General features: G+C 38.2%; 2 protein-coding genes across 8 annotated transcripts in view; both read right to left on the reverse strand.

Moving 5' to 3' along the window:
* Positions 1–9,723, reverse strand: Nras (NRAS proto-oncogene, GTPase). 3 transcript variants are annotated; one of them, XM_048442236.3, is made up of 7 exons: positions 9,585–9,723; positions 8,992–9,119; positions 7,581–7,759; positions 5,269–5,428; positions 4,191–4,314; positions 3,598–3,639; positions 1–3,522 (listed from the first exon to the last, which is right to left on the reverse strand). In XM_048442236.3, exons 2-5 carry the CDS (start codon positions 9,100–9,102, stop codon positions 4,195–4,197), a joined length of 570 nt encoding a protein of 189 aa, XP_048298193.1. In that variant the 5' UTR covers positions 9,103–9,119; positions 9,585–9,723; the 3' UTR covers positions 1–3,522; positions 3,598–3,639; positions 4,191–4,194. The 3 variants fall into 3 exon arrangements, with proteins under 3 accessions (XP_048298193.1, XP_048298194.1, XP_085534029.1); XM_048442237.3 differs by lacking the exon at positions 4,191–4,314; XM_085677903.2 differs by lacking the exon at positions 8,992–9,119 and having other exon boundaries at positions 9,585–9,695.
* Positions 9,724–9,840: 117 nt separating this feature from the next.
* Csde1 (cold shock domain containing E1) overlaps positions 9,841–27,544 on the reverse strand; it is a 37,251-nt gene continuing 19,547 nt past the window's right edge. For all 5 annotated transcript variants that reach the window (XM_048442233.3, XM_048442230.3, XM_085677902.2 and 2 more), the window contains 15 exons: positions 27,284–27,381; positions 24,674–24,755; positions 24,220–24,348; positions 23,993–24,118; positions 23,165–23,377; positions 21,276–21,416; positions 21,025–21,189; positions 18,208–18,315; positions 17,439–17,614; positions 16,611–16,723; positions 14,914–15,033; positions 13,089–13,267; positions 12,463–12,626; positions 11,511–11,643; positions 9,841–11,121 (listed from right to left, as the gene is read on the reverse strand). In XM_048442233.3, coding sequence (XP_048298190.1) covers positions 11,074–11,121; positions 11,511–11,643; positions 12,463–12,626; positions 13,089–13,267; positions 14,914–15,033; positions 16,611–16,723; positions 17,439–17,614; positions 18,208–18,315; positions 21,025–21,189; positions 21,276–21,416; positions 23,165–23,377; positions 23,993–24,118; positions 24,220–24,348; positions 24,674–24,755; positions 27,284–27,381 — 1,995 coding nt within the window. In that variant the 3' untranslated portion in view covers positions 9,841–11,073. The remainder of the gene's footprint in view (positions 11,122–11,510; positions 11,644–12,462; positions 12,627–13,088; positions 13,268–14,913; positions 15,034–16,610; positions 16,724–17,438; positions 17,615–18,207; positions 18,316–21,024; positions 21,190–21,275; positions 21,417–23,164; positions 23,378–23,992; positions 24,119–24,219; positions 24,349–24,673; positions 24,756–27,283; positions 27,382–27,544) is intronic.

Raw genomic sequence — 27,544 nt, forward strand, 5'->3', positions numbered from 1 at the left:
TAAGCAAAGAACTTCCAGTTTTTTATTTTTTTAAAATTATTTAACAAGGAAAACAGTCAATCAAGATTTTAAAAATTAGAATGGATTAATTTACAATATAACAGTCAACTTAAAGTATCAGCCCCTTCATTTAAGCCACGGGGCCAACAGTTCTCACTGGAACAGCAGGTTGCACAGTTGATGTTCTGACCTTTATTTGACAGCACAGAAATACAAAAGTCATACAACTTCCACCACCCCCCTTCTCTCCAGAGTTCAAATACTTGCTTAGAGCAGTACTTAGACTTTTAAAACCCAGTTGTATTTTTAAAAATAATCTACAACTAATCTCATGAGAATACTCTTAAAACAATTCTTATAAAAAAAAAACACCTTAAAATAAATTTGTGGCACATCAGATAGCTTAAAGAAATAGCAAAAATAAAAACTGTGTAAGAATTATCATCTCTCTCTCTCTCTTTTTCCTTTTTCAGAAACCATCCAGGCAAATGTTTTTCATTGTTAGCTCTGCTTCTCATGCCCAGCAGAGATGGGGTATGAGGAGGAATGCACATCTCCGATCCTTGGTGGGAGCTGCCAGCTGAGGTTTATCACTAAACGCAAAGGAAGACAAGACTAAGCTCACACATTCTAAAATGGGGAAAACAGACAGTTCTCTTTATAAAGTTTGTGTATATCTTCATATTCAAGTCATGAAAAAGTTCACAGCAGTTAAAAGACTGATCTTACAGGTGGCTGGCTAAATAAAACCAACCCACAACCACTCCATACACAGCACTCTTATGGGAAGACCAGTAAACACAGTACTGCGTTACCAACTCACATACTTTACATGCTGGAGCAAAGAGCATTTAACAGGTTTACAGACTAGGTATCGTAGCTCTTGGAACACGTCATCTTCATACTCTCCAATGTGTGAACTAAGCTTAAATAACCGCCTTAAAGAATATGTTGATTTGTGACAGCTGGCCAGGCACTTAAATCCAGGGAGGGGCTTTACAATATTGAGGTACACCGGAACCATCTTTAGTAATCACACATTCTAAATCCACTTTTTGATTTCATACCAACTAAACTTACTTAGCTTTTAAGTTTGTCATTGTTGTGCCAAAATTCATACCCCATGGAACATAAGCTACCAAGAGCATCTGAAGCCTGAATTGGCTCCATTTGTATACTTCTGTGCTCAGAACATACTGGAGGCCAACTACAGACATATATACACAAGGGATATGGTCAAAAGAAGCAAAGAGGAGTAACTTTCTCCCTAACTGGACACTTAAGTTTAACAGACTTTTCAGATATACATCACCAGTCACGCAGACACATTAAAACAAAACAAGCCGAGGTCATGGCTCGGCAGCTTCAGGAAGATGACTGAGCAATGCTCTTAAAGGCAGCGTTTAGGAACACAAACTCCATGTGAATGGTCCCAGCATTAGCACTGAGAAGCACAGTGTACGTTTCTTGTTCCTCTGAATTAGTTCCAAGGTGATGGTGAATTTGTTCAACAATGAAAATTCATATTAGAAAGTAAAGGATCAGGAAGGTGTGGTGAAACATGCCTGTAATCCCAGCAAGGAAGGCTGAGCAAAGAGGAGTGCTGGGAGTTCGAGGCCAGCCTGGGCCACACAGCAAGGTTCTGTCACAAAAGAGCCCCAAGGTTCTCAGTAGGTTTTTAGGTATTGCAAGAACAGAAAAGAAAATGGCCATTTTGGAATTAATTTCATTTTTTTTTCAATCAAGGTATCCAATTTTACTTTTCATTAGAATTATTGGGCTGAGTTTTAAGTATTACCATGAAAAACAAAACCCACCAATGAATTACCAGGGCATTACCTGCAAATGGGAATACCAAGCCCCTGTACACCAACCATTAATGGTATTTTACATTCTTTTCTCAAACAGCAAAGGATATCTCTTGATTTGAATGAACGCATCAGCTTTTGTTATTTGGCAAACTAACTTATCGACATGTTTTAAATAAATATTTTTAAAAAGCTATATAAAGAACAGTTATATGACAGCAGAGAGAGATGGAGGTATGAACTCTGGCTTTAGTTTCCATGTGGCTAAAAATAAGTATCTGAAAATGTAAAGACTTCTAAGCTTACTCCACTGCACACTAAGTATTTCCAGTCCTTGTACAGGACCACATTTTTATCCTTGTAGCGCTAACAGCAGGCATCAGGCAAAAATCTATAAGCAGAAATAACGGGCAGGGAGCAAATATAGGTGAATTTTTTTCTCTGTGATGCTAACTGGCTTGTTCAAGTTTTGAAACCATGACCCTGGTCCATTAGCACCATGATTTATTCAACTGAAAGAATTATTCAAGACCCTGTGGGATGCTTGAACTGCTATAGGATGAGGGAAGGGGGATAGTGAGAAGGGGACTAAGGGCAGCTCTATCTATCTATCTATCTATCTATCTATCTATCTATCTATCTATCTATCTATCTATGCCAAGAAGAAATGATGCAGCAAATTTATAATCTGTCTGCTAATAAACTATATTTGAGGTTGGAAGAATCATTGATCATTAGCTATAAAGTAATAACATACCAGTTTTTATAGTATTTGACTAACTACAGATAGAGAGTTTCCTGGTATGACCCAAATTTGGTTATAATGGAAGTTCATTGAATGCTAGAATATCAGTAAACTAGAAGAAATTACAAATATTTATAGGTAGTAACCTACCAAACAGTATTAGATAAAAATTAAGTGAAATTATTCATAATTGCTTCAGTATCATCTTTCTCTCGGAAGAATCCCAAACAGGGAAACTATCTTTATGGACACAGACCTGGCATTTGCCATCAGGTGGATACACCTTTCCCTCAACGGTAGATGGCTCAGTCACTTTCCTATACAATGGTTCTTGAAATATTCATTCCACTCACAAATGGCAAAGGAAGCCTACAGAGCACTTTTAGGAAAAGGCACTTTGTTCTGAAGGTGGGCGCGATTTCATGCAGCGGAGAAGACTAGGACGGACTCGTCAGTACACACATTTGCATTTAGGAACGCAGAGCAGGTGCCAGTTTTTAGAGCATAGCTGATCACAGTACAAATCCAATCAGCAACATTAGTTATACTCACGGGGAAACAGTAATTTATGACATTTCCCCCACAAACTAACATGGCCAAGTTCAACAGTTAGGGGAAGGGAAAAAAAAAAATCACCAGCAGTTGCTACCACAGAGCTTAAGAAACTGCTGTCAACAGAACTGCATGTCTATAGTTTAGTTCTTGTTGCTTTTCAGAGGACAAATCCGGTTGGCAGAGGTGTTGTGTTTCTAATGAGGAAAAGCCAGGTCAGAACACTACTGGGGAGTAACGGGTAAATTTCTCTGGTTGGACAGCCGAGTGAGGAGGTAGTTACTCTGAGGAGGTCTCAGGTTAGATGGCTGTGCTCATCTACTGAGTCAGGGAAGCAGGAGCAGAGCTTCGATGAGATGCAGAGAGCAGAAGGGACACATCTCCTCCAGGGGTGTCAGAACCAGGGCATCAGTGCAGCTGAAAGAGACGGGACGTATGAGAGACAAGGGCAAGAAACTAAATGTGAACCAAAACATTTCAAACTTGTCCTACCTTGAACGTGGCTCTTTTCTGATGTCAGAAATTTCAAAGGGTCTAGAAAAGAACACAGTGACATTTATTATATATATTGTGAATCTTTAAACTCTTATCCATTCCACAAACATGGTATATACAGGTCTCAAATTCCTAATACTATAAATAGGAAACTGTCTGTAGAATAAATGTTGAAAGAATAAATCAGACCTTAGAACTCTTTGAAAGGGTGCCATTTGGGAAATTATTTTTTAAATATTTGTGTTTGTGTGTGTTTGTGTGTGTGTGTGTGTGTGTGTGTGTGTGTGTGTGTGTGTGTGTGTGAGATGTATGTTGGTGCTTGTAGAAGCCAGAGAAAGGGAACTGGATTCTGGAGTCACAGGAGGCTGTGAGCTACCTAACAGAGATGCTGGGAAAGGAATTGGGGCCTCTGGAAAAGCTGTAAGTATTCTTAGCCACTAAAACATGTCTCCAGTTTCCAGGAAAGTTATTTTCTAGCTACAAATACATGAAAATTCTCATTTAATTTGCCAAAGACAGTAGCGCTCACACTGTTTGGAAGAGTCTACTGTGAAATCGGAGAAAGTTATGAGGAGAGAACATAAACTCACCTTACTACATTACCACACAAGGCAACCCCATACAACCTTGAGTGCCATCATCATTGCTATTGAGCTTTTTCATTCGGTACAGGCGTATCTCCCTTACTAGTGTGTAAAAGGCATCTTCTACACCCTATTGAAAGAAAAAAAAAAACAAAACAAAGAAAAAACTGCCACAGTCCAAACTGTAAGCTCTCACTTAACACTTCTCTGTGTGGATTCAAATACTAAATCAATAGTCGATAAAGTAGGGTGACTTAGTGTCACCTGAATAGAAATGGCCCCCATAGACTCATTTGTTTCATGCTTGGGGGCCCACAGGGAGTGGCACTTTTAGGAGATGTGGCCTTGTTAGAGTAGCTGTGAACCTTGGAGGAATTGTGTCACTGTGGAGGTGGGCTTTCAGGTCTTACATGCACACAGTCTCCTTTTGCTGCCTGCAGATCAAGAGATATAAATCTCAGCTCCTTCTCTAGGAACCTGCCTAGTCTTCACGTCCCACCATGATAATGAATTGAAGTTCTGAACAATAAATCAGTCCCAATTAAATGCTGTCCTTTATATGGGTTGCTGTGTCATGGTGTCTCTTCACAATAACAGAAACCCTAAATCAGACAACTAGGAAGAAGACACTTAAGTCCAGCATTCCTAGGGGATCACACTGATAGGCTGATTAAAAAAATGGCAAGTTTGAAAAGCAAACAAACAATACAAAGATGGTTCAGCAAAGTGAAAAGGGCAATGCAGGGACACAGAATAGAGTATAATGATCAAATATGAGGATTTCCTTCAGTAAGGTTAACCCTCAGTAGTGGGGAATTCTGATAGAAAAATGCTTATAAGTATGTTTAAGTTTTCACTAGAAGGAGTTGAGCCTGTTAACACAGGAATAAAAATGCTACAGAACAGAGTTCACGGAGAAGGGGAGTGGCAGATGGACACAGAAAATTAACAAAAAACCCAAACCAACCAATCAAAACCCATCAGAAAACCATTACAAAGAACACAGACTATATACCTCTAACACTTGACCAACCAAACTTCTCTGCTTAAACAAGCACTCATACAGCTCAAATCTCTAGCATACCTGTCGGGTCTTGGCTGAGGTTTCAATGAATGGAATCCCATAGCTCTTGGCCAGCTCATGGGCTTGCTTTGTGTCAACTGTCCGTGTCGGCAAGTCACACTTGTTCCCTACCAGCACCATAGGCACGTCGTCAGAGTCTTTCACTCGCTTAATCTGCTCCCTAGAACAGAGAATACAGTAGCAGATCATATATATATATAAAGCTTTCTGGGAGGAATAACCTGGTAGGGCAAGAAAAGGTGGCAAGTCCTTTTAGCTTTTATTACTCAGCTTACAAATTCTGAACACTTATGATACAGCTATAGACCTATAAGCTAAGGATATCAGTTTAGATTTGATGTAGTAGCTGTAACGAGACTGTATCTACCAATTCACTTCCAATTCACAGGACATGTGGCTGGCTCTTGTATCCAGACACATGTCCTGAATAGACTCCTAGATTTTCCAAATAGCAAGGCTCTGGATTGCACTGGAAACCACAAACAATCCAAGTTTAGAAGTATAAAAAGTAGAGTTTATAGATTCTAAATGACTTAAAAATTTTTAACTTATACCTTAATTTGTGTGTGTACATGTGTCATGGCATGCACGTGGAGGTCAGGACAACCCTGGGAAGTTGGTTTTCTCCTCTTACCATATGGATCCTGGGGAATCAAACTTAGGTTGTCAGGCTTGGCAGCAGGTACCTTTGCCCACTGAGTCATCTTGCTGGCCCCTAAATAAGTTTTTGAAGCTCCCTTTACACTATTTAATGGAAGATAACTGAGTCATTCTTTAAGATGGCTGGTGCCCTAATTACTTTCCTCAAACAAAATTATAGCTGGAAGCCCAAGATATATAACACCAAGAAATCCAAACTTGCTCCTCATAAATGTGTTGCATGCAGGCATGTACATAGTCAGAACTATCAAAATAGCTCCCCCCACTTTTTAAGATAGGGTTTTTCTGTGTAGACCAGGTTGGCCTTGAACTCAGGGATCAGTCTACCTCTGCCTCCTGAGCGCTGGATTAAAGTTGTGTGCCACCACACTTGGCAAAGACAGCTTTCTTTTCGGTGTCACATACAATATAGCACCTGGTTCAATCTAGAAGTTAATTGTTTGATATTCTCTCGACAAAGAACTTTTTGTGGTAATAGGAACTGGTACCCAACATGATAGCCACTACTCAGTTGCTTCTGTGGCCAAGAAGTAATTCTTCGGTTTTATGTAAATGTTAAATAACTATATTTGTTCTAAAGTTGAATCTTTATATAAAACTTACTTATCTAATTAATAACAGAATCAAGTTTCAACCTTGATACAGCCTGAAGACAGAATACTGCTCTAAGAGAGGCCTGGTGGTTTTTTTCTTGTTTGTTTTTTTTTTTTTGGGGGGGGGGTCTAGATCTGCTACTAAAGAAAAAGAAAACCACAATTCCAAAAATCCAACAAAGTACTTCTGAACTCTGACTCTGGAAAGGAAGGATCCTGGCTAGGTATGGTATCTATCGCCTGTAATGCTAGCACTCCAGAAGCTGAGGCAGGATTGTAAATTCAAGGCAAGCTTGGGATACATAGTAACATCTTGTCTCAAATATATGAAATGAATAAATAAAGATGTCTTAAGAATTCCTAGGCCAGTTGTGGTGGCACACGCCGGTAGGATTTGCTGAAGTAGGCAGAGGCAGGGGGATCACGAGTTCGCGGCCAGCCTGGGCTACACATTGGGGGGGAGGGGGGAATGGAAGGATGTGGAAATTTTTAATAAAAAATAAAAATTTTGCTGGGAAAAAAATTCTTAGGGCCCATCTAGCTTTGAAGCTGTGCAGCTCCATGGGAAAGGCCACCTTTTGTGTCTCTTCCCTGCTCCTCAGGAGCATGCTTCACTTACATATGACTGGTATACTAACAGTATGTTATACACAGGAACTTTTACTTTCAGTGATAACCAGATTCTCTTTCTTTCCTTTTAATACTGGGGGTTGAAACTGGGGTCTCACACATGTTAGGCAAGTACTTTATGACTGAGTTCTCTAGCTCCAGACTTTAGCCCCAAACCCTCAATATCACACAACCCAACAGTAATTTTCCCTGTAAGTAAAAGGCATGGAGGTGCTAGTGAATGAAGCAGCTCAGTCGGTGGGCAAAGGTACCGACTGCTAAGCCCAATCCCCGGGCCTAAGGAGAGAACTTTCATTAGCTGTTCCCTGGCCCCCACGGCACAGCGCCCCCACCTCCACAAATAGTCACACATTTTAACAGTTGTGTTCCCTCATTCAGAACATGTAACACACGTAAAAAATTCCTTTTAGAAAATAATATTCCCAGTACCTGTAGAGGTTAATATCTGCAAATGATTTGCTATTGTTGATGGCGAAAACACAGAGGAATCCTTCGCCTGTCCTCATGTACTGGTCTCTCATGGCACTGTACTCCTCTTGTCCAGCTGTGTCCAGTATGTCCAACAGACAAGTCTCACCATCAATTACCACTTGTTTTCGGTAAGAATCCTGAGAATGTGAAAGGGTGAGGAGGTGGGGCATGGAGAAGCTCAATCTTTATTTAAAACCAGAGGAATGAAATTACCAAAGATAAACAAGCCTGACTATGTGACTTACCCTCAAAGCGCTAATAGGTAGCATAACCCCTCCCCTACATAAACACACACACACACACAGAGTGTGTGTGCACTGGGGAGACAGAGGCAGGTGAATGAGTATCGGTAAGCTCAAGCCAGCCTGGTCTACATTGCAAGTGTAAGGCCAGCCAAGGTAGCACAGTGAGATCTGTCTCAAAAACAAAACAAAACCCAAAGTCAGTCTGGCTGGCCTATGACTTTAAGAACAAAAAGAAACAAATCATTAATAAAAACAACTAACTCCAGAAACTTCTGATATGGTTTTATGGTAATAATCTTACTTTTATTATATAATATTCCCATTATTTGAAAGGCCTTATCTGTGGTGCTGGAAGTATGCTTATATATTGTTCCATGCTTATATATGGTCTCATGAATAGATTAAAATGTAACCTCTGTAGATACCCCCCTGTATGGTAGAATTTACACATGAAAAAATTCTTGGGTATTTTGTAAACAGGGTCTCAATATCCATTTCAGGCACGTCTTGAACTTCGAACCTTCTCCCTCAGTCTCCTGAATGCTGGGCTTTACAGACATCTACATCAGAGCCCAGTAAAGTTATGAAAATTTAACATCATGAAGAAAAATGAGACTCATGGAGATTTAGGTGATTTTTCTCAATATTCCATAACTAAATTGCTGAGATAGAATTCCTAGGCACAATGACTCAAAAATCTCAACTTGTTTCTACCCCAACTCAGTCTGGACTAGCTCAAGAATGAAAACTGGACTCTCCAGAACTCTGAGTTCTCTATTTCTGCTGTATAATCTCCTACATCTTTTCCCTTGTGACCTATTTAACAGTTGCAAATACATGAAGAAATGAAATGAACTCCACACTGTATTTACAACAATTTACAAACTGCTAAAAACTGTATACCTTAAAAAATGTAAGCCTTTGGTAAGCATTAACTCGTTTCTACAAACTCTTTAATATCTGTTCTTGGAATACAATATCTCAAACACCTTCTTGCTTTCTCTCCACTTTACTTTCAAAGAATAGGAGAGTATATATATATCCTCTACATATAATATATATAGAGAGAGAGGTAAGAGAAAGCCAAAGTGGGAGCCAGGGCCAGGCAGTGGATTGGGCCTCACCTCTATGGTGGGATCATATTCATCCACAAAATGGTTCTGGATTAACTGGATTGTCAAAGCACTTTTCCCAACACCACCTGCTCCAACCACCACCAGTTTGTACTCAGTCATTTCACACCAGCAAGAACCTGTAGGAAAGCAGTAATTACGATTAAACTAGCAAACCTGCAGCACTTCAAGGGTTTTTATGAGTTACTGAAGTCAGTTTCAAAGGCATCCGTTCAATACACGTGGCCTTCCACTTAAGTTCTCAAAGTGATCCAAATACAAAAACACTGGCAGGTGAGTGCCGCCAGTTTCTTGGATTTTAAGACCCGCGTCTACTTTTCAACCGTACTCGGCCCCGCCCTCAACCTACTGGAAAGGAAACCCCCTTCCTATTCTCTTGCAAATCTAAGCTCTGGGGTCCGCCTGGCACAACCACTTCCCGAAACTCCCCTTTCCGGCTCCGAAGATCACCCCACGGACAGCAGCAGCCTGCCTGGGTCCCCCACCCAGGCCTTTGTCTCCAGTTCGCCGAGTTTCCGCTCTTCCTGCACACGCCAGCCAACTGCACGCCGCGGAGCCCGAAGCTACTCACACCCGAGCCTTACCTCAAACTCCGCTGACCCCGCTTCAGGAGGTTCTCGGACCTCAACCTGCAAAACTGTTGGAGACCCCGAAACCGCCATGAACAGCCCCCACCAGGGAGCGGCACTTCCGGCCCCACCCGCTACGTAATCACTATGCGCCCAGAGCGCCCAAGTCCCCGCCCTGGCCACGTGGGCCTGCGACCTAGGAGCCTTGTGGCTGGCCGCACCCAGTCCCGTCCCTCCCACCCCGGGTTTCAATAATGAAAGCACTGGGTGCTAGTGTCTCAAAAATCAGTAAAACTTTATTCGCTTCCATTCTTTCGCCATTAACAGAAAAACGGAGAAAGCAAAAATGTTTTGTGTTTACAAAGATAAATGGCCTCTTTACCCAGAGATCAAATACTCAAACGACAACGGGGAAGATGAAAGTGCCCTCCCCCACAACCCCTGAGCTGACTCTTGTCACCTTTAGACAAAAAGCCTTCACTCCACTAGCCAGAGACCCTGTTCGGGGCCAATTCAAGACGAGGGCCGAGAAATCAGGCCAATCCATTCCCGTGATACAAAGTTGAACAGAAGCTACACCAAGGATCAAGTGCCTGTATTCAACAGGACACTGGATCCAGGGGGCTACTTATAAAAAAAACAAGATTCATTTCAGGCACAACTTTTTTATTTTTTTTTGTTTTGTTTTGTTTTGAAATCAGTAAAAGAAACTGGGTCCTAGAAGCTGCAGTGATCTAAGCAGCAGCAATTTTGTGCATTCGTCTTTTGTTTAAATACGTTTAAATTATCACACTGCTGGCACACTTCATTTGCATGAAATTCTGCACCATACATACTAATTGTAGTAAAGTTATTTACCCCCCACCCCATCCCAGGGGAAAAAAAAACCTACTCTGGAAGATAATTTTCACTGAAATGTAATCAAACTTGTTAAGTGGATTGTGACAAGATTATAAATGATATGAAAATAACATTTTAACATTTGGCCACCAACTTAAGAAAATCGTTTGCTATATAAATTTTTGCAATTTTTAAAGGTAATATAGTCTACCTTCATATGGTCCTCAGAATTAAAGCATAATGAACAGGAAAGAAAAGGAAAAGAATGCGGCTGAGCTAAGTAATGAAGGTAGAGTATATACTGACTAGAGTGCAGAATTTCATAGGGCCAACAAGGTAACAGTCTGTATTGTTCATTTACACAGGCGAAGTGGAATTTGCAATTACCAGTTGCGTTAAATGCACCAAATAAAGCTCCTAAATTGATACTATAAGGCGCCACCTTAAGTTTCCCAGGCTGCAACTGTGCATAATTTTAAAATGGTTTCTTAAATTTATTTATTTTTTAAACATAACACGAGGAAGGTGTTAAAACTGGTGTAATAGCTCAATAGAATAAGTATTCCAGATTTTAGGAGGGATGAAGAGAAAGATATTCAGAACCCTTCACCAGAATCCCCCCGAGTTGACCATAGTGGATTAATGATGTGCTTTGTGGGTGTGGTTAGTCAATGACACCAGCTTGGCGGATCTTTCTTTCTGCACCAAATCCCTGTGAAGAAATAAAACAGCTAATTATTTGAGTGTATAACAATCACAAGACATAATCCTAACAAAATAAAAATATTATTTTAAATTTTTATATCTACTACAGTTTCTCTCCTAAGAGTAAGAAACTTATGGAGTAGGCCTGAAAGCAAGAAATGTGCTTCTAGGTGTGATAGCATGCACCTGTAATCCTACCACAGGTAAAGCAAAGGTAGAGTGGGGAGTTTAGGGCCACTTATCTGCATATGCCTGTCTCAAAAAGGAAAGAAAAAAGGTTCATACACAAAGTATCTATTAGGGGTGAATCAATGTGTCTGGGAACCCTAACTTGCTTCACTAAGTTCTTTAAGGTGAAGTAAGTTGACCTCCCTCAAATCCCCAATGGAATCATACCATTGAGTTATCTGGTCCCCTTGGCTGACGAAGAACCATTAGACGAGGAGCACTAGCATCATCCAGGGTGATATTCTTCAAGCGATTGACCAATCGATCAGGTCGAGGAGCTGCAACAGCTTTAGGGCCTTCACTGTAAGTGTGAAAGTGAGAAAAACCAATAATTGTTGGGAAGAAGGCAATCATCTGGTAGGTGTCCTACCCAAATGACTCACTTTTAATGAGGGGGACTCTTGACTCAACCTGGACAGCTAGCAAGACAAGACAGACAAGTTTGGTTTTATATACTTTTCCCAGCTCAGCTGCAACCAGACAGATGCTGTGAAGAATTGTTCCAGTGAGACCCTAGACTTGTCTGCAGAAATACTAATTCTACAGGTAACATGGAAACCCTCCGACAGTCTAACATTAACAGCTCTAGATTCCTACCTTTAAAGGGAACAATGCTGAGACTAAAAATCCTAATAGCATGAATCATGATGACTAAGGCATAAAAATTAGACATTTAAGTAGCACAAGGCCAAGAAATGACTTGACAGAAATAGTTAATAAGCTGAATTTTTTAAAAACAAGAATTATGTAACCTTTTAATATTGAAGGTCAACACATTCAGTGCTAACACATCACAGCACCCAAGTGTGTTCTCAAGTCATGTTTATTAAGACTCAAGGTCATACAATGAATACTAAAGGTAGAAAAATGAACATGGCAGATGGCACGTGTAAGCAAGCTCAAAGTCAGTCATGAATGTATCAAGTTGAGACCTGTCTCAAACCAATGACTAGAGGTAAAAAAGACAATACTAGATAGAGGTAAAAGTGGAAAATAGACCTAATAAACCCAAACAGACAGATTGGAAATGGAAAGAAATCTGGCAAAGCACATACTACTAAACAAATTAGGGGAATGAACTTAGGGCAGTTACTAATCCAACCACAGTAAATGAACTCACCAGACTCGCCAAACATTACAGGCACTGCATTTCCCAGTACGCTGATTAAGAATCACTGAGAATTCCACCTCATCTCCTGCCTGTAGCTCAATGCCATCCTGAACTTCTTTCACATGAAAAAAGAGCTTCTTGCTATCTCCTACTTCATAGTTAATAAAGCCAAACTAGAAAAAGAAAACATACATACATAAAATTTACAATGGAGAAGACATACTAGAGAAAGGAAACACACTTTATTTTGAAAAGTAACGCTAAGTCTAATTAGAAAGGACTTATAAAACATGACACTAATACTGATGAGCCAAATTCATGGGTGTATGGTAGAATTCATGAGTAGAGTTACAACTTTGAAATGAGTGCCATTCATCTTATTATAAGCATGACTAAGTCCTCACTGAGTGACAGCAATTATTAATAATCACTCTTATTTTCTCCTTGCTAATGCTGTTACTCTTCCCCCTTGCCTTCCTCCCAAAACAATAAAGTCCAAATAAAAACTACATGAATCAGGCACAACAATTTAAATCCAGTACTTGAGAGTGCCATGAGATGAGGGAAGGAGAGGTTTCTTTATCAACATACAAAAGATAGATGCATACCCAGAGGCACAGATAGCACTTAATTACCTGATCTTTCACACACTCCACAGTGGCTCTACGAAGGGGTGTGATGTTGTAGGCCATAGTTTGTGCATTTTGGCCAAGGACACACAACTGGAACTTGACACTCTCCCCTTTCTGTAGGCAATCTCCTTTGTTGGCCATCCCAACTATGCCAAATGGATACACTTCACCTTTCATATCCCCTGTAAGCAAAATGGCATAAAGTCTAAATATACACACTAATAATGCATTTTGCAACCTTATAATTTTTTAAACGTCAAAAGTTTTGCCTTAAAACTTAACAGGAATCTTAAATGTTAAAGATCAACATGGAAGCAGATGACAAAACAAAAACCTTAAAAGCTCAAGTGATTAACTAGCAAGGCATAGGTAAAGCAATACACAAATCTGACATCCAGAATTCTTTGTTATGATCCAGGTTCCTTTCTCTTAGAGGTTATAAAAAAGGCTCTTTGCTCATCTGCTCCAAGCCCTCTACCCCTGTTCTGCACGATAACAATAAAAAGTGACCCAGAGACCAAGGCAAGAGATTAACTCATTAACTCAGCATTCAGACAAAGTCAATGAGTTAACATCAGAAATATGCAAACTTCAGAGCTAGAAATGCCTAGTAAACCTACTGATAATTATAAAGGTAAGATTTATCTTAAAATTTATTTAGTACCTAAAATACACAGGACCCAAATGTTAGAAATAAATCATAGCAGACTAATTTGTGAAGAGGTACAATCAATTATTAACATTTCTAAGGATCATAATTTTCATAGACTCTCCTAAGGCTAAAGATACTGCTGCCCTTTTAAAGATGAAGAAACTGAACTAAAAGTTAAAGAACCACGCTTAAAAAAGAAAAAAAAAAAAAAAGCTGGGCAGTCGTGGTGCATGTTTTAATCCAAATACCTGGGAGGCAGAGTCAGGGAGACCTCTGTGAGTCTGAGGCAGGACAACTTGGTCTACACATAGTTCCAGGACTGTCCCACAGAGAAATCCTTTCTGAAACTCCCACCCCAAAAAGACAACTGATAGGTGGTACATGTTAAAAGTTGGTAGCCCACATATCCTTTGTCAGGCAGAACATTATTGGGGTCACAAAGTCAATTCCTATTTGGAGGGTTATGAGGGAGGGGAAATGCAACAGGGGAGTTTCATGTAAAACAGACTTTCTAAGAACCTCATGTGATAAAGCACCAACTATCAAGGTTCTTTTCTTTCTATAAATCAACTGTTCTCCTATTTTACATTCTTTCTGACTTACAGATGTTACAAGGATTTCTACTCTTTATGAGAAAAGTCATCATGTGAGTGAAATGTTCAACTACTCCATCATTATTTAACCCTTACCCTAATTATGCACCACTCCCTACTATTTCTATTAGACTTAGTTGATGCACACTTTTCAAATAAAATTGGCCTTTCTGTGCGGTGACAATTAGGACAAAACAAAGACCAAAATTTTGACTGCTTAAAGATGGGGAGAATATTACAGAAGTAAAAAGTGGAGAGAATCAACACCTGGTGGATACCTGGGTGCTAAGAAACAGCACTTCAGGAAGTGAAGTATTCATAAAACTGAATGGTTACTACCTAAATGACTAGTGGATTATCACCATTCAACATTAAATATTCAGCACAGTGGTCATTTGTTCAGTTTAATCCGGCTGACCACATTTTCAAGGAGTATAAAAATAAAATTAAGCATGGAAAGGGAGTCCTTTCTAAATTCAGCTTCAAACAAAAACAAATGCAATGAACCCTATCCAATATTAAAACGCTGTTAGGTGCTCATCAGAAGGCATGGCAGATTTCACTGTGTCATGGATGTGCTTACCTTCCTCCACAATCTCAATCATTCCTTGGTACTCAATCTGTGTTGGATCAACACCTCTCAGAGGACGAATGACTTTACCAGAATAGATGGTGGGATTAGCTTCCTCAGTAATGCCATTCACTACAAAACAAATGCACACATAATTTTCACTCAGCCATTTTAAACTCTATCTGATGAAAGAAAAGTGAAAAACACAAGCCCAATGTGCATACAAGGTGAATGTTTTTTATTTAGATTTTCAAGGATTTTAATTTTTTTTCTAATAATATATTATGTATCTCTGCAATGACTGTAGTACCTGATGCTATAAGAGGGCAACAGATATCCTGCAGCTGGTTTATAGAGAACTGAGGGCTACCTGGGATAGGAGCTGGGAATATAGGTCCTTTGAAAGAATATACATTAGCATGCATGCAGCTTCCAACCAGTGAATCATCTCTCCATCCAATGTTCCCCCTCCTCCACTATGATCTCACTATGCAGTTCAGGCTGACTTAGAACTCAAGATCTTATCCAGTTGAGATTGTAGGTACGAGTTACCATCAACTAGTTGGCTGACTAAATTCTTAAACTGAAACAGGAAATCTGAAGCCAGCTCTATTTCTTGAATAATTACTTCATAAATGCTTCTAAAATGTCATTAACAATGCCTAAGCTTGGCAAATAGCTCAATCTGTCAGATATCACAAATACTTATATACACGTCTTCTGAGCCTGGCACAGTGGTACACAACTTTAAACCCAGCACTCAGAAGGCAAAAGCAGCTGGATCTCAAGTTCCAGGGCAGTCAGGGTTACACAGAGAAACCCTGCATTGTTTAAAAAAAAAAAAAAAAAAATCAACCACCCAACCTTAGGTATCTGGAATCAAAATGGATGATCTTAGCTGTCCTATCTCTAGGTTTCAAGGTAAATATTATTTGGGAAATTTAGATAAAGTCAAAATGGAGTTGTAGGCTGTGTGAAAATAGGAGATGCCAGAGCTGTCCTCAAGTGCTACACCCTGGGTTTCATTCCTAACAGAGAAGTCACTCTCCCAAACCAAAGACTCTAAACAGTTCAGATGGTCTTCATTTACACATTTAAACCTATGATGCTCCAAAGCTTCATTTACACATTTAAACCTATGATTTAAACCAGGAGAATGTCTATTTTCCTAACAGCAAAGATGTATTTATATAGAGAACATATATTTCTGGGATTTAAAAGACAAAACAGGAGGATGCTTTAAAAAAATAAAGATTTTCAATACAATTCCTAAAAATTATCAGAAACGCATAATTCCCCATCCCACTCCAAAATCAGATGTGAGCCAGATAGGTAGCACTCACACTAATGAAGTTAAAGCCAGCGGTTCTCTGAGTTTGACGCCAGTCTGATCAACAGAGCCAGTTCTAGGTCAACCAAGGGTCCAGAGTTTTAAAAACAGTTTAAAAAAACAGACCCTGTTTTAAACTACTACAGCCCTCAAACTCAAAATGTCATCTCTTAAATGTTACACAAATCACAAAAACTTGCTAAAATAAACTGTCATGTTTAGCATTCAGAAACCCAAGGTAGGGATAAGAACATGGACAAACAGCCAAGGAGATGATCTGAGCACCTGAGAGTGAATGTTGTAGGCCTTATCCTCTTTTCTTACCCTACTTACTATCTTTCAGTGAAAGCACAGGATGAAGAGGAATCAAATTCATTACCTGAGTGAGTCTTGTTTACTTTCTCAGCACTGACTTTATTGCCTTTGCCTTTGGACAAGCTGTATTCAACCATATCTCCCAGTTCCAGGCTATCAACATCACCAGAGAATTCACTAAAGGGAAAGGAAAATAAAGTGACATTAAAGGAAGCCATAGTACTAACAACAGCAGCAAGCAGCTTTACTCTTTTTGAGACAGGATTTCTCAGTGTAGCCTTGACCATCCTGGAACTCACTGTAGACCAGGCTGGCCCCGAACTCACCTGTCTCTGCCTCTCCCGTGTGCTGGGATTAAAGACACCACCTAGCCGCCTTTACTCTAATAGCCATGATAATTCTGCTTATACTAGACACAGTTTTAAGGTATTGATTCATTAAATCTTTAAACAGACACAAAAAAACCCCACCAAAAAACCCCCCAACTTATTAAATGAGGTACCTTATATCTCTAGCTTCAAGATAATGAAAAGAAACAAGTTAATTCATTTGATGGAAGTAACTCATATATTTAAGTGGCAGAACCTGAATAGAAACTAAACTATCTAGTTCTGGTCCAAAGATCCCATACTTTACACTAGATACTATAACTGTGTATATCAAATCACATCATTCTCATACCAATATTTATAACAAAATAGTATTCTTTTATTAAAGAAGAAATTATGAAAAAGGCAGGTAAGTGTATTTCTGTATACAACTTGCCATTATTACAAATAGAAAACTGGGCCTCAAAAACTACAATTATCAAAGATTGTGTCAACTGATTAAATTTTTGAAACTCTAATACAAAAGAATATAAATAGTACGCTGTCCAAAAGGCATTCCTTACCTATAATGGAAAAATATTTCCTTATCATGATTAGCTGTTTCAATAAATCCAAAATTATCTTTCAGAGTTGCCACATAACCTAAGAGCCTTTTGGAGTTAGAATTACGACCTAAAAGTCTCACACAAGTTGCAATTTGCTGTCCAGGCCTCTGTTTGTCACTAATACTAAATTCAACCTACAAAAAAAAGAGATGTTCATTAGTATCACTGTCACGTCCAGGTCAAGTTCTATAATTCTAAAAACAAAATATAAGACACTCCCAACCATGCTTTTTACTCCAGATCTCTTTTGTAATTGCTTTAATAGAGTAACTTCCAGAAAAAACACTTGTGATCTCAAGTCATTTTTCATAAAGCATTAAGTTTTTTTTGTTCCTCAATGTATACTCTTAATGTCTTCAAAAGAAGGCTGTCTGAAAAGGCAAGCAATGTAAATCTCTGGCATGATTTAAACTGAGTCCATTTCAGTAAGTACTTTAAGCTTTCTTGTAGGCATATTTAAACTGTATCTAACGGCTGTCACCTTGCCTACTGAGTGTAAGAATTACAGGTGTATGTACCACACCTGTCTCTAAAAATAGCTCATATTTAAAAACCTAGTATTCAGTATGTTTTAAGCTCACAAGACTCTGTTATAATTATACATTTAACCTTTCAAGTACAAAAATGCTTTAGCCAAACTTAACAAAATGTAAAGCATCCATCAGTGTTTATGATCAAAATGATAACCATGAACTTTTCTTCAAATAAGAATTATAAATTATCTTGCCTTATCTCCTATTTGAGGAGAAGTAGATCCTTCCACATCCTTGGCTTGAAAAGCAATAGTCAGTTTCACCCCACAGTCATCATAAGCAATAATGCCATCTTCCGCCTCCTAAAAAAATATAATATGAATAAATATCCTTAAGAACACTAACAAATTATAATAAAAAATGAAAGAACTAACTAACCACAGAACTTAGAAATCCTTATCACAAAGAATTGGCAGAGCGATAGGAATTTATTCCAGGACTCTCAAAATAATATAAGACAAAACACATGAATAAAAGGTATGACTTCTCATAAAGAATACTTTAATATTCTTAAGTAGCAGCTGAAATAGCAGAAGCTGGGTGGAGGTAGCGCATGCCTTTAATCACAGCACTTAGGATGCAGAGGCGGAGGCAGACTGATCTCTGTGAGTTTGAGGCCAGTCTGGTCTACAAGAGCTAGTTCCAGGACAGGCATCAAAGCTACAGAGGAACCCTGTCTCGAAAAACCAAACCAAACCAAACCCAAAACAACAAACTAGCACAAATTAGCATTTCAACACTAACAATTTTTACACACATATATTTTTATATACAACCCGTAAACAAACTCTATCATTTTTGTGGTGGTTTAACACCATTTCTAAAGACTAATATCAACATCATTAATTTGTCTTCATCCCCACAGTAGCACAATTAATAAAAACCCAGAGACAAATGTTGGGGTGCAAGCTGAAGATGAGAAAAGCAAAGCAGACAAATCACTAGGGAGTTCCTATCAAGGCTCAAACAAACAAAGGGGTGACCCTGTCCTTAGACTGACTGTAAACTGCAAAGCTCTCCACCAAACCTCAGACTGCAGACTCAGACCCTGAGCTGTTTCTGCTTATACTCCTCTGTAGTGCTGGAATTAAAGGTTTGCACCACCACTCAGCCTCTATGGCTAACTAGTGTGGCTGTTGGGTGTATGCCACCATTTCCTGGACTGTATGGCAGCCTGGTGTGGCTAACTTTGCACTCTGATCTTCAATTGTTAAGACAAATAAAACATCACCCTATTTCCCTTTTTAGCCTACAATAAAAAAGACTAAGTAACTATATATAATAAATACAATAACTATATGCAATATATACAGGCAATAAGTACATCAGCAATGTCTAATTCATTTGCATTTGACAAATTCAGAGAAAATACTTCTTTATCCATCCTATCTTGGTTAGTTCAAAGTCTTGAACCTAATTTACTTTCTATCATAACTTGTATTATCATCCAAAACTATTCTTTTGATATCTCTCAACCTTAAACACTATACACTTCTTTAGTGAATTTCTTTTTTGAGTCTCGTAAAGAAGGAAAACTGTAACTATCTAGTCTTCAATTACGCCAAAGACCCAAAAAGAAAATGTTAACTGAGTAATCAGGAAGTGCAAGCAAGCGACTTCCCCAGAAATGTGAGAAATGACAGAAACCGCTGACTGCCTGGACACCCTCAATTTCACACCTTACTGCTATTCCATAATCAAATCAAGTTCACTTATGTTCTTCTGCAATTCACATTCTTTATAATTATTTATACATTAATTTCTTAAACATGAGCTATTTACCAGATAATCAATTTGTATTAGCGAAACTATCCCCAGGTACTGGAAAGTCTTAAGGTTAAAAATAAACCGCAGTACCAAACCAGTACAATGGCCCTTTGGTAATTATTTTAAAATGATTTGTTTTCTGGTAACTCTTTCATGTACCTTATAATTGATTGCCTCATTTAGAGTTATACTAATAGCACCATGGTCCTTGAGTACATGACTGTCATTCCCTAACTGACAATCTTCAAGTACACACCATTGAACTTAGCAATCAATGCTCTTCTCTCAACCAAATCCACACACAATCTATCTTCCTCAAATAAGCTATCTGCTACTTTCTAAAGAAAACCTCCCTGCCCCCTTTTTCTTATCTACACCTTCTTTTTTTCTGCCAGAAATGCACTTTATTCTATCTCCACATATTATATGCAAATACTTTAACAAGCCATTCGAGACCTTCCAAGTTATTTACTTTTTCAGAGTACTCTTAGGAATTTGCCTTTGTATTTATGGGAGGAAGAAGGCTGTTAGGACTATAGAAAACTTTACACTGCATAAGAATCATTCTGGACAACTCTCAACATATTTGTGAAAGCAGAATTTAGACTTCTGTGTAATCAAGACACTTGTTAATAAATGAAAATGGGAATACTAACACATGAGTATCATATATACAATTTGGAAAACTTTGATCACTGTAGAGGTAAAGGCTTTTGATGAGTGGTTCTTAAATGAAGCAGTTTTGCCTCCCACAGTTCATTTGGCAATTCATGGAAACATTTTGTTTGGTATACTGGGAAGAAACTAGGGCACTACTAAAACATCCCACCTGCAAATGTTGATACCGAAGCTAGAAATGTTAATATTACAGATATTTTAAAAACCAAGCTTGTCTGAATGCTCTAAATAGCTGAGAATGAACTCCTGATACTCCCAGTCTCTACCTGACAAATGTTAGAATTCTAGGCCAGTACCATCATGGCTCGTGTATAGAGAATTTTAAAAAGACAATCTAAGCCAGGTGCTAGTGCACACACCTTTAATTCCAGAACTCGGGAGACAGACTCTGTGAGTTCGAGGCCAGCCTCGGCTACAAGAGCTAGTTCCAAGAAAGGCACAGAGAAACCCTGTCTCGAAAGCCCCTCTCCCAAAAGGGGACAATGTTTTATTAAGTGGACTGCATTGAATTTGTTTGTAAGCAAAGATAGAAGACATACAAACCAACTGAATCACATAACACTTGCCTTGTCTTTGCCTTTATTTGGGCTTGTGGTTTTAGGATTGGAGAAAGTGGCTTCTTTTTCTACAGTGCCCAGAAAACGATGATCTGAATGGGAATGGAACGAAACCGTGCCCTTGGGAAGTTTTTTAATCCTAATAGCATGATTTCTTTGGGCAGAGAGCATATCCTACAAATAAAAGAAAAACTAACTTTAAAATTACAAAAAAGAGAGCAGAAAACCACCCCTAAACACCTTCCCCAACAACTACTCACAGGAACCACAGTAAATTCTACTTCATCTGCAATGTGGAGCTGATTCCCATCTAGAATCTCACTGAAGTGGAAGAACATACGAGCGTCACGATCCACACACTTGATGAAACCAAAACCGTCTCTCATGGCAGCAATCACACCCTGAAACCCAAACAACAATTTTATTGGTTATGCAGTTTGTCAAAAACAAAAGTTTAGAATCACCATCAAGTTTAATTTATTCCCTCAAAAAACCAATATGAATATTATATCAATTTGGGATTTTTTTTCATTTATATATAAACTAATTTTAGTATAGTATTTTTTTCTTAAAAATATCTTTTTATAAATCCCACATCAAATCTGGGTTACCCATCTACACACTGGAGCCTGACAAACCCTCAAAAAATTATTTTAACCCTAATAATTTTGAGAATTTCCAGGTGCCACTCTGTGGCAAATGTATATTTTAAGATCATAAACCATACATACACCCTATTTCATAAAAAGCCAAATGACAATGTAACGTAAAAATCTCAACTATTTACTGATATACCTCATGAATGACAAAAGCAATCCTTTACTACTTTAAAATTTTGTATAAATTTAGATGCAGAAAGAACTTAAGTTGTAAAGAACAAAATGTATTATGTTTCTTCCTCATGTTTTCTTTTATCCTATATGAAAATGCAGGCTTTGTGGACCACTGTATCCACAGAACTTGGAACATGGAAGGCACTCATGTTTACTAAAATAACATGATTTTTTTTGCCATTAATTGATTGCACATTGATTACTTATGCAGAAACAGGTTACTACTCGTTTTGAATATATGAAAATTTTGATATTTAATCCTTGTCAAACACCTAATGGTAACCAGGATATATACTTTATAGCCTAAAGCATAAAAAAGACTCCATCTGAGAAACTTGAATTTGGAAAGAGGGCTTAATGTTTATGTAGGACTCAGGTTTGATCCCAGGAATTTACACAGCAGTTTAAAACCACCTGTAACTCTGATGCCCTCTTCTGACCTCTATATGTACCAGGAACACACAGTACATACTTACATACACACACACATGCAAGCAAAACTCCCATACACATTAAACAAGTTTAAAAAGAAAAAGAAAAAAAAAAGGCAAGGGCCAGGATGGTGGAGGCATACATATTTAACCCCAGTACTAGGGAGGCAGAGGCAGGTAGATCTATGTAAGTTCAAGGTCTACCCGGTCTACAGTTTCAGGACTCTAGAAGTCCCGTCTTAACAAACAAGAAACTTACAAACACTATGTTTTTACTGACAACACTGAGACATCTACTGATGGGATGATCTCAAACAGTACTAATTACAAACTGTCTGAGAAAAGTCAGTCCACACAATGTTTTTAAGATATACTTGGATAACATGTCAGGCACACACCATTCCTAGACATATACTCATTAAAAAGAATATGCAAAACATTATTGTAAGAGAAACAAGCTCTATTTAGCATTGTTTAACCTAGTGCTTACTAAACATCAAAGAGGAAATCTTAAGAAAATATACTTCTTGAAGTCTTATTCATATTTTATTAGCAATCATTCACATTTCCAACGTAAACTTAATTCATATGTATTTCTAAGATAACTAAGAGTAAGACAAATGCCCAGACTAATTCATGTATAGTTCTTAGCTACTTAATAAGGTAGTTATTAGCTCACACTCACTCCTCTAACAACTTACAGGAACTGGCTCTCTCCTTTCATCATATGCATACTGGGGCTTGAATGCAGGCTGTCACGCTTGGAAGCAAGCACCTTTATTCACTACATCATCAGCCGAAGAAGTTCCCAGCTAATAGTGTCAATCAAAATCCATCACTAAACCCTAAATGTTAGATTACAACCCAATAATACTAAACACTTACCATTTCTCTGGCTTCATTAGTGAACTGAAATGTATTTGATAGAACCTCTATGTTGGTTGCTCGTTCTAATTTGTCACGTCGGTCTGTTGAAATGTTAAACCTAACATGGTCACCTTCCAGCAGGGTCACTTTGGATTTTGTGTCTTTGTCTCCAAAGGGAAGTTCTTTAGGAATCACAAAGTCAACTTTGATTCGTCCTGGCAATGGGTCATTCTGATGAGAAGGAAAAACGATTTTAGCTGGAGATTTCTCATCCTTTTTAGCTCTAAGTCAAACAAGAAGAACACATGGTAAATAATAGCTTGTAATATAGTACCCTGAAAGGAAAAAAAAAGTGCTGACAATATAAAGCCCAATAAGAAAGCTTCAAGGTCTAAGATCCCAAAACAACCATAAAATTAAACACTGCAGTTAAGACTGCACTACGATACCAAGGATTGTTTGGGTAAAACAAAACTTTTTTTAGCCTTTTATAGCCCACATTTGCCCAGCAATGACACCTCTCACTCTACCTCCCAACAAATTCACAAATGGTAAGAAGGGGAAATGGAGAAGCAAATGCAGTCCAATATAGTAAGGACCTTTCTTAATCACTCAGAAAAACACACACCCATCAGTATGTCATTCATCAGTTTGTCTTTTCTTTCTGCAGCACTTGGGGACTCTGTGCATTATAAGACAGCCCTCTGTCTTAGAATCTACTTAGGTTTTTATTTTTTATACTTCCCTACACAAAATTTGCCAAGCAGACTACAATTTTAGGGTATCCCCCCATAATACTATATTACTGACTAGTCACTGAAGAGTCTTCCAATAAAGACAACTCACCTGGTTTTTACTGGGTACTTTTGGGATAACTTTGGTTACAGTTCCTTCAAAATGTTCAATACTAATATCTTCAAAAATGACTGTTCCTTGAGGCAATAGTCTGACATCTGTTGCAACTTCTTTACCCTAAATCAAGAGGGTGGAATGGGCAGGGGATCACATAATTTTAAGTGTTCCTAATTAATAGTAAAAGGCCCATGATCAAGTTAGTGAATGAATCATCTTACATTTCTGTCCTTGATTGTGAATTCCACATCATCTCCAGGCTGTAAGGTTTCTAGGTCACCTTTAAATTCACTATAGTGAAAGAATATCTCTTTTACCACATCACCTCTTTCAATAAAGCCAAACGCCTCCTAAAGCAAAAAGCAGCCCCAAAACACAAGAACATTAATTACCAATCAATATACAAATGTATGATAACAACGTAATAAGAATCAGTAAACTTTATCATAAGATTATAGTATAGTCCAAACACTGTAACTTGGTAAAATCTACCTTTACCAGGACTTAGAGAACTAGCAATCAAGGAGTTTACAAAATTCAGTTTAAGTTAATAAGGAATAAATCTTAAATCAGAAGACAGGAAAACCAAGTGGGTTCGGGTTTGTAGCACAAAGCTTAAAAGCAGTTCAAAAACAAAACAGCAAATCTAAAACTTTCAACTTTGTTAACATTTACCTTCATGGCACAAACTACTCCTTGACAGCGAGCTTGTTTCTTTTTCAAAAGCATAATGTTACGAGCACTTACAGCACCAGTGCTGGAGAAGAAAAGAGAGAAATCAAAAAGGTTGTATTATTTGATTTGGTTACAAACTAGTGAGTCTTAAAAAAAAGGTCTTAAATTTTCTGTCATTATTAAAAACATATTTAAGGTTTATGATATCTGACGCTTCTATATGGAAAAAAAAACTGCTCAAACTCCACATCTTATATAACTCAAAATTCATGGGATTTTTTTTTCATGCATTTGTGAAATATTTTCTAAACTTAAAAGGACAACTTTTACTTGGGTATGTGATGCGCTCCTCTACTTGGCAATTTTAACAGAAGAACTGAAACAAAGACAAACTTGAATACCATCAAAGGTGAAAACTCTAGTTTTATAGCCAGGTAAGCATGACATGTTACATAGTAAGGTATTGGTTGTAAGAATAAAAGGTCTATTGTCAGTAAGCGATAAATTTAGTAGCTATTCCTTTATCTTTCTTGTTTGTTTGTTTTTGAAACAGGGTTTCTACATGACAGCCTTCCTGGCTGTCCTCAAAGAGATCATCCTGTCTCTGTCTCCTGAGTGCTGGGATTAAAGGCACGTACCACCATCTTATTCCTGCCCTCCACGAGACAGAAGACTTTGCCATATTTTGAAAATGATATTCACCCTATTAGAGAACTGAAAACATGCTGGCTGGTGGTGGCGCATGCCTTTAACCCCAGCACTCGGGAGGCAGAGGCAGGTGGATCTCTGTGAGTACAAGGCCAACTTGGTCTACAAGGGCTAGTTTCAGGACAGGCTCCAAAGTTATAGAGAAACCCTGTCACGGAAAAACCAAAAATAAAATAAAAATAATAAAAAAATTGAAAACATTTAAAATACCACATGTTGCTACACTGCCCATATCTCTGAATAAAACAAGTTAATTTCAAAGATAGTATAAATTGATTAAGACACAATAGTATCGCTGGAGGTCAATGTCATAATAGAAGAAGAGCAACTATCTAAATTGAGACAAGTAACTGAAGTATGTTCTTTTGAGGACTAAGTGAAAGGGCTGGAGAATTGCTCAGAAGTTAAAACTGCTTGCTGCTTCTTTCAGAGGGCATGGGATTAATACCTAACACCCATGTGGGGCACGGATGTGGCTCACAACTACATGTAAACTCCAGTTCCAGGAGTTGCCCTCTTCTGGCTTCCTGAGGCACTGTAGCAGTACACACATAGACACATTAAATAAATATCAGACACGGTAGTGCTCATCTTTAATCCTAGCACTCAGGAAGCAGAGGGAGGAGGATGTGAGTTTGAGACCAGCCTAGTCTACATAGTGAGTTCCACCAGAGACAAAGGACCCATTCTCAAATAAAAAAGTACTAGGCAAAAAAATTATTTATTTAGTACAAGTCTTTGACATAGATAAATTATTAAAGATAAAATAAAAATGTCAGTGGCCCTTCTGAAACTCTCCCATGCCATATCCATTCCCTGGTGTTGTATTTCATATAGATGCTTGGTCTAAAATTAGTAATAGAAACTCACAATCCAGTTTCAATTTTTAGCATTCTAACAACTATGATCCATATAGTGCTCAATTAATTACTCGTTAGTCTACCATCTGCCTCTTAAGCCAGATGAGATGAAACAGTATCTAGATTCTAACCCCACGTAGTTTGACATTCATATCCAAATCCCTGGCTGATCTTTATCTTCTATACTAACTATCTCTAACACTTACAACTCTAATAATCTTATTTCTTCCAATTCTTTCAAGGATCATGAAGCTCATCTCATACTCCTATAATCCAACCAACACAGCTGTCAAACTTCTAGCCATTTCCCCCAAATTGTAATGATAAATCTCTGATCACGGTTTTCCTCATTTCTTATCTGACTTTTCATTGTTCTCTCAAAACTAATCTTAAGTATTGGCCTGTCTTCAAAACCCTTCACTGAGTAGGTAGTTCCCTGAAAATGACAATGTTCTGAGCCAGAAGGTAGCTAGCTGCCTTTAAACCCAGCACTCAGGAGGCAGAAACAGGTAGATCTCTGTAAGTTCAAGGCCAGCCTGGTCTATAGAGTGAGTTCCAGGACAGGCTCCAAAGCTACAGAGAAAATCTGCCTCAAAAAAACCACAAAGTTGGGAGTATTCAACTTGTAAAAATATTGTAATCTGAGGATGGAGGAAAACAAGACAATTTGAGGAATCATAACTGTAAATTAAAAAAAGAATGTTTCAATTACTTTTATATTCTAATGCTCGGTTACAGAATATTTAAGACCTTTAAGACTTCAGTTGCTGAATAAAAATCTTCAAAAGTCATGAAAAGTACCCAGGCAGGTTTGGCAGTTAGACACTTAAATCATTTTAGATTTCCCCTATTTCCCCCAATTTAGGTATTTATAATAGGATCTAACATTGTTCAGCCTGGTCTAGAACCCCTGATCCTGCCTGCCTCTACCTCCCAAGTATTAGGACTATCAGGAGGGCACACCATTACACCTGGCTCTCACTTCAAATTTAATGTAAACAAAAAAGTCATTTAGGTTAGGAAAACATTGAAGAGAACTTACTGTTTATTGTTATCAATTACAAAGTTAATTTTATCCCCAGTTTCCAGCTGAACATTCCCTTCCACGTCTTCGGAGGTGTAAGTCAGATAAAACACTTCCTGTGAATTAACAAGCTATTATTATTATCCCAGCAGGATGCATGTTCACTGTACAATGTGAGTTACTTAAATACTTCTTACACTGGCATTTTAAAGCCAAAGTTCTTAAAGTTATATGCAGTATGACAAGTTGTCTTATTCATAAACACACTTCCCCCTCCAT

Source organism: Myodes glareolus, chromosome 17, assembly GCF_982192425.1.
Source record: "Myodes glareolus chromosome 17, mMyoGla1.1, whole genome shotgun sequence".
NCBI lineage: Eukaryota > Metazoa > Chordata > Mammalia > Rodentia > Cricetidae > Myodes > Myodes glareolus.

What these genes read in the sequence shown, in the direction of transcription:
- Nras (XM_048442236.3), bottom strand. Translation starts at nt 9,102, where the DNA reads ATGACTGAGTACAAACTGGTGGTGGTTGGAGCAGGTGGTGTTGGGAAA. An exon ending in AATATGATCCCACCATAGAG is followed by an intron (nt 7,760 to 8,991) that starts GTGAGGCCCAAT and finishes TCACATTCTCAG; the next exon opens with GATTCTTACCGAAAACAAGT. An exon ending in CCTCAGCCAAGACCCGACAG is followed by an intron (nt 4,315 to 5,268) that starts GTATGCTAGAGA and finishes TTCTTTCAATAG; the next exon opens with GGTGTAGAAGATGCCTTTTA.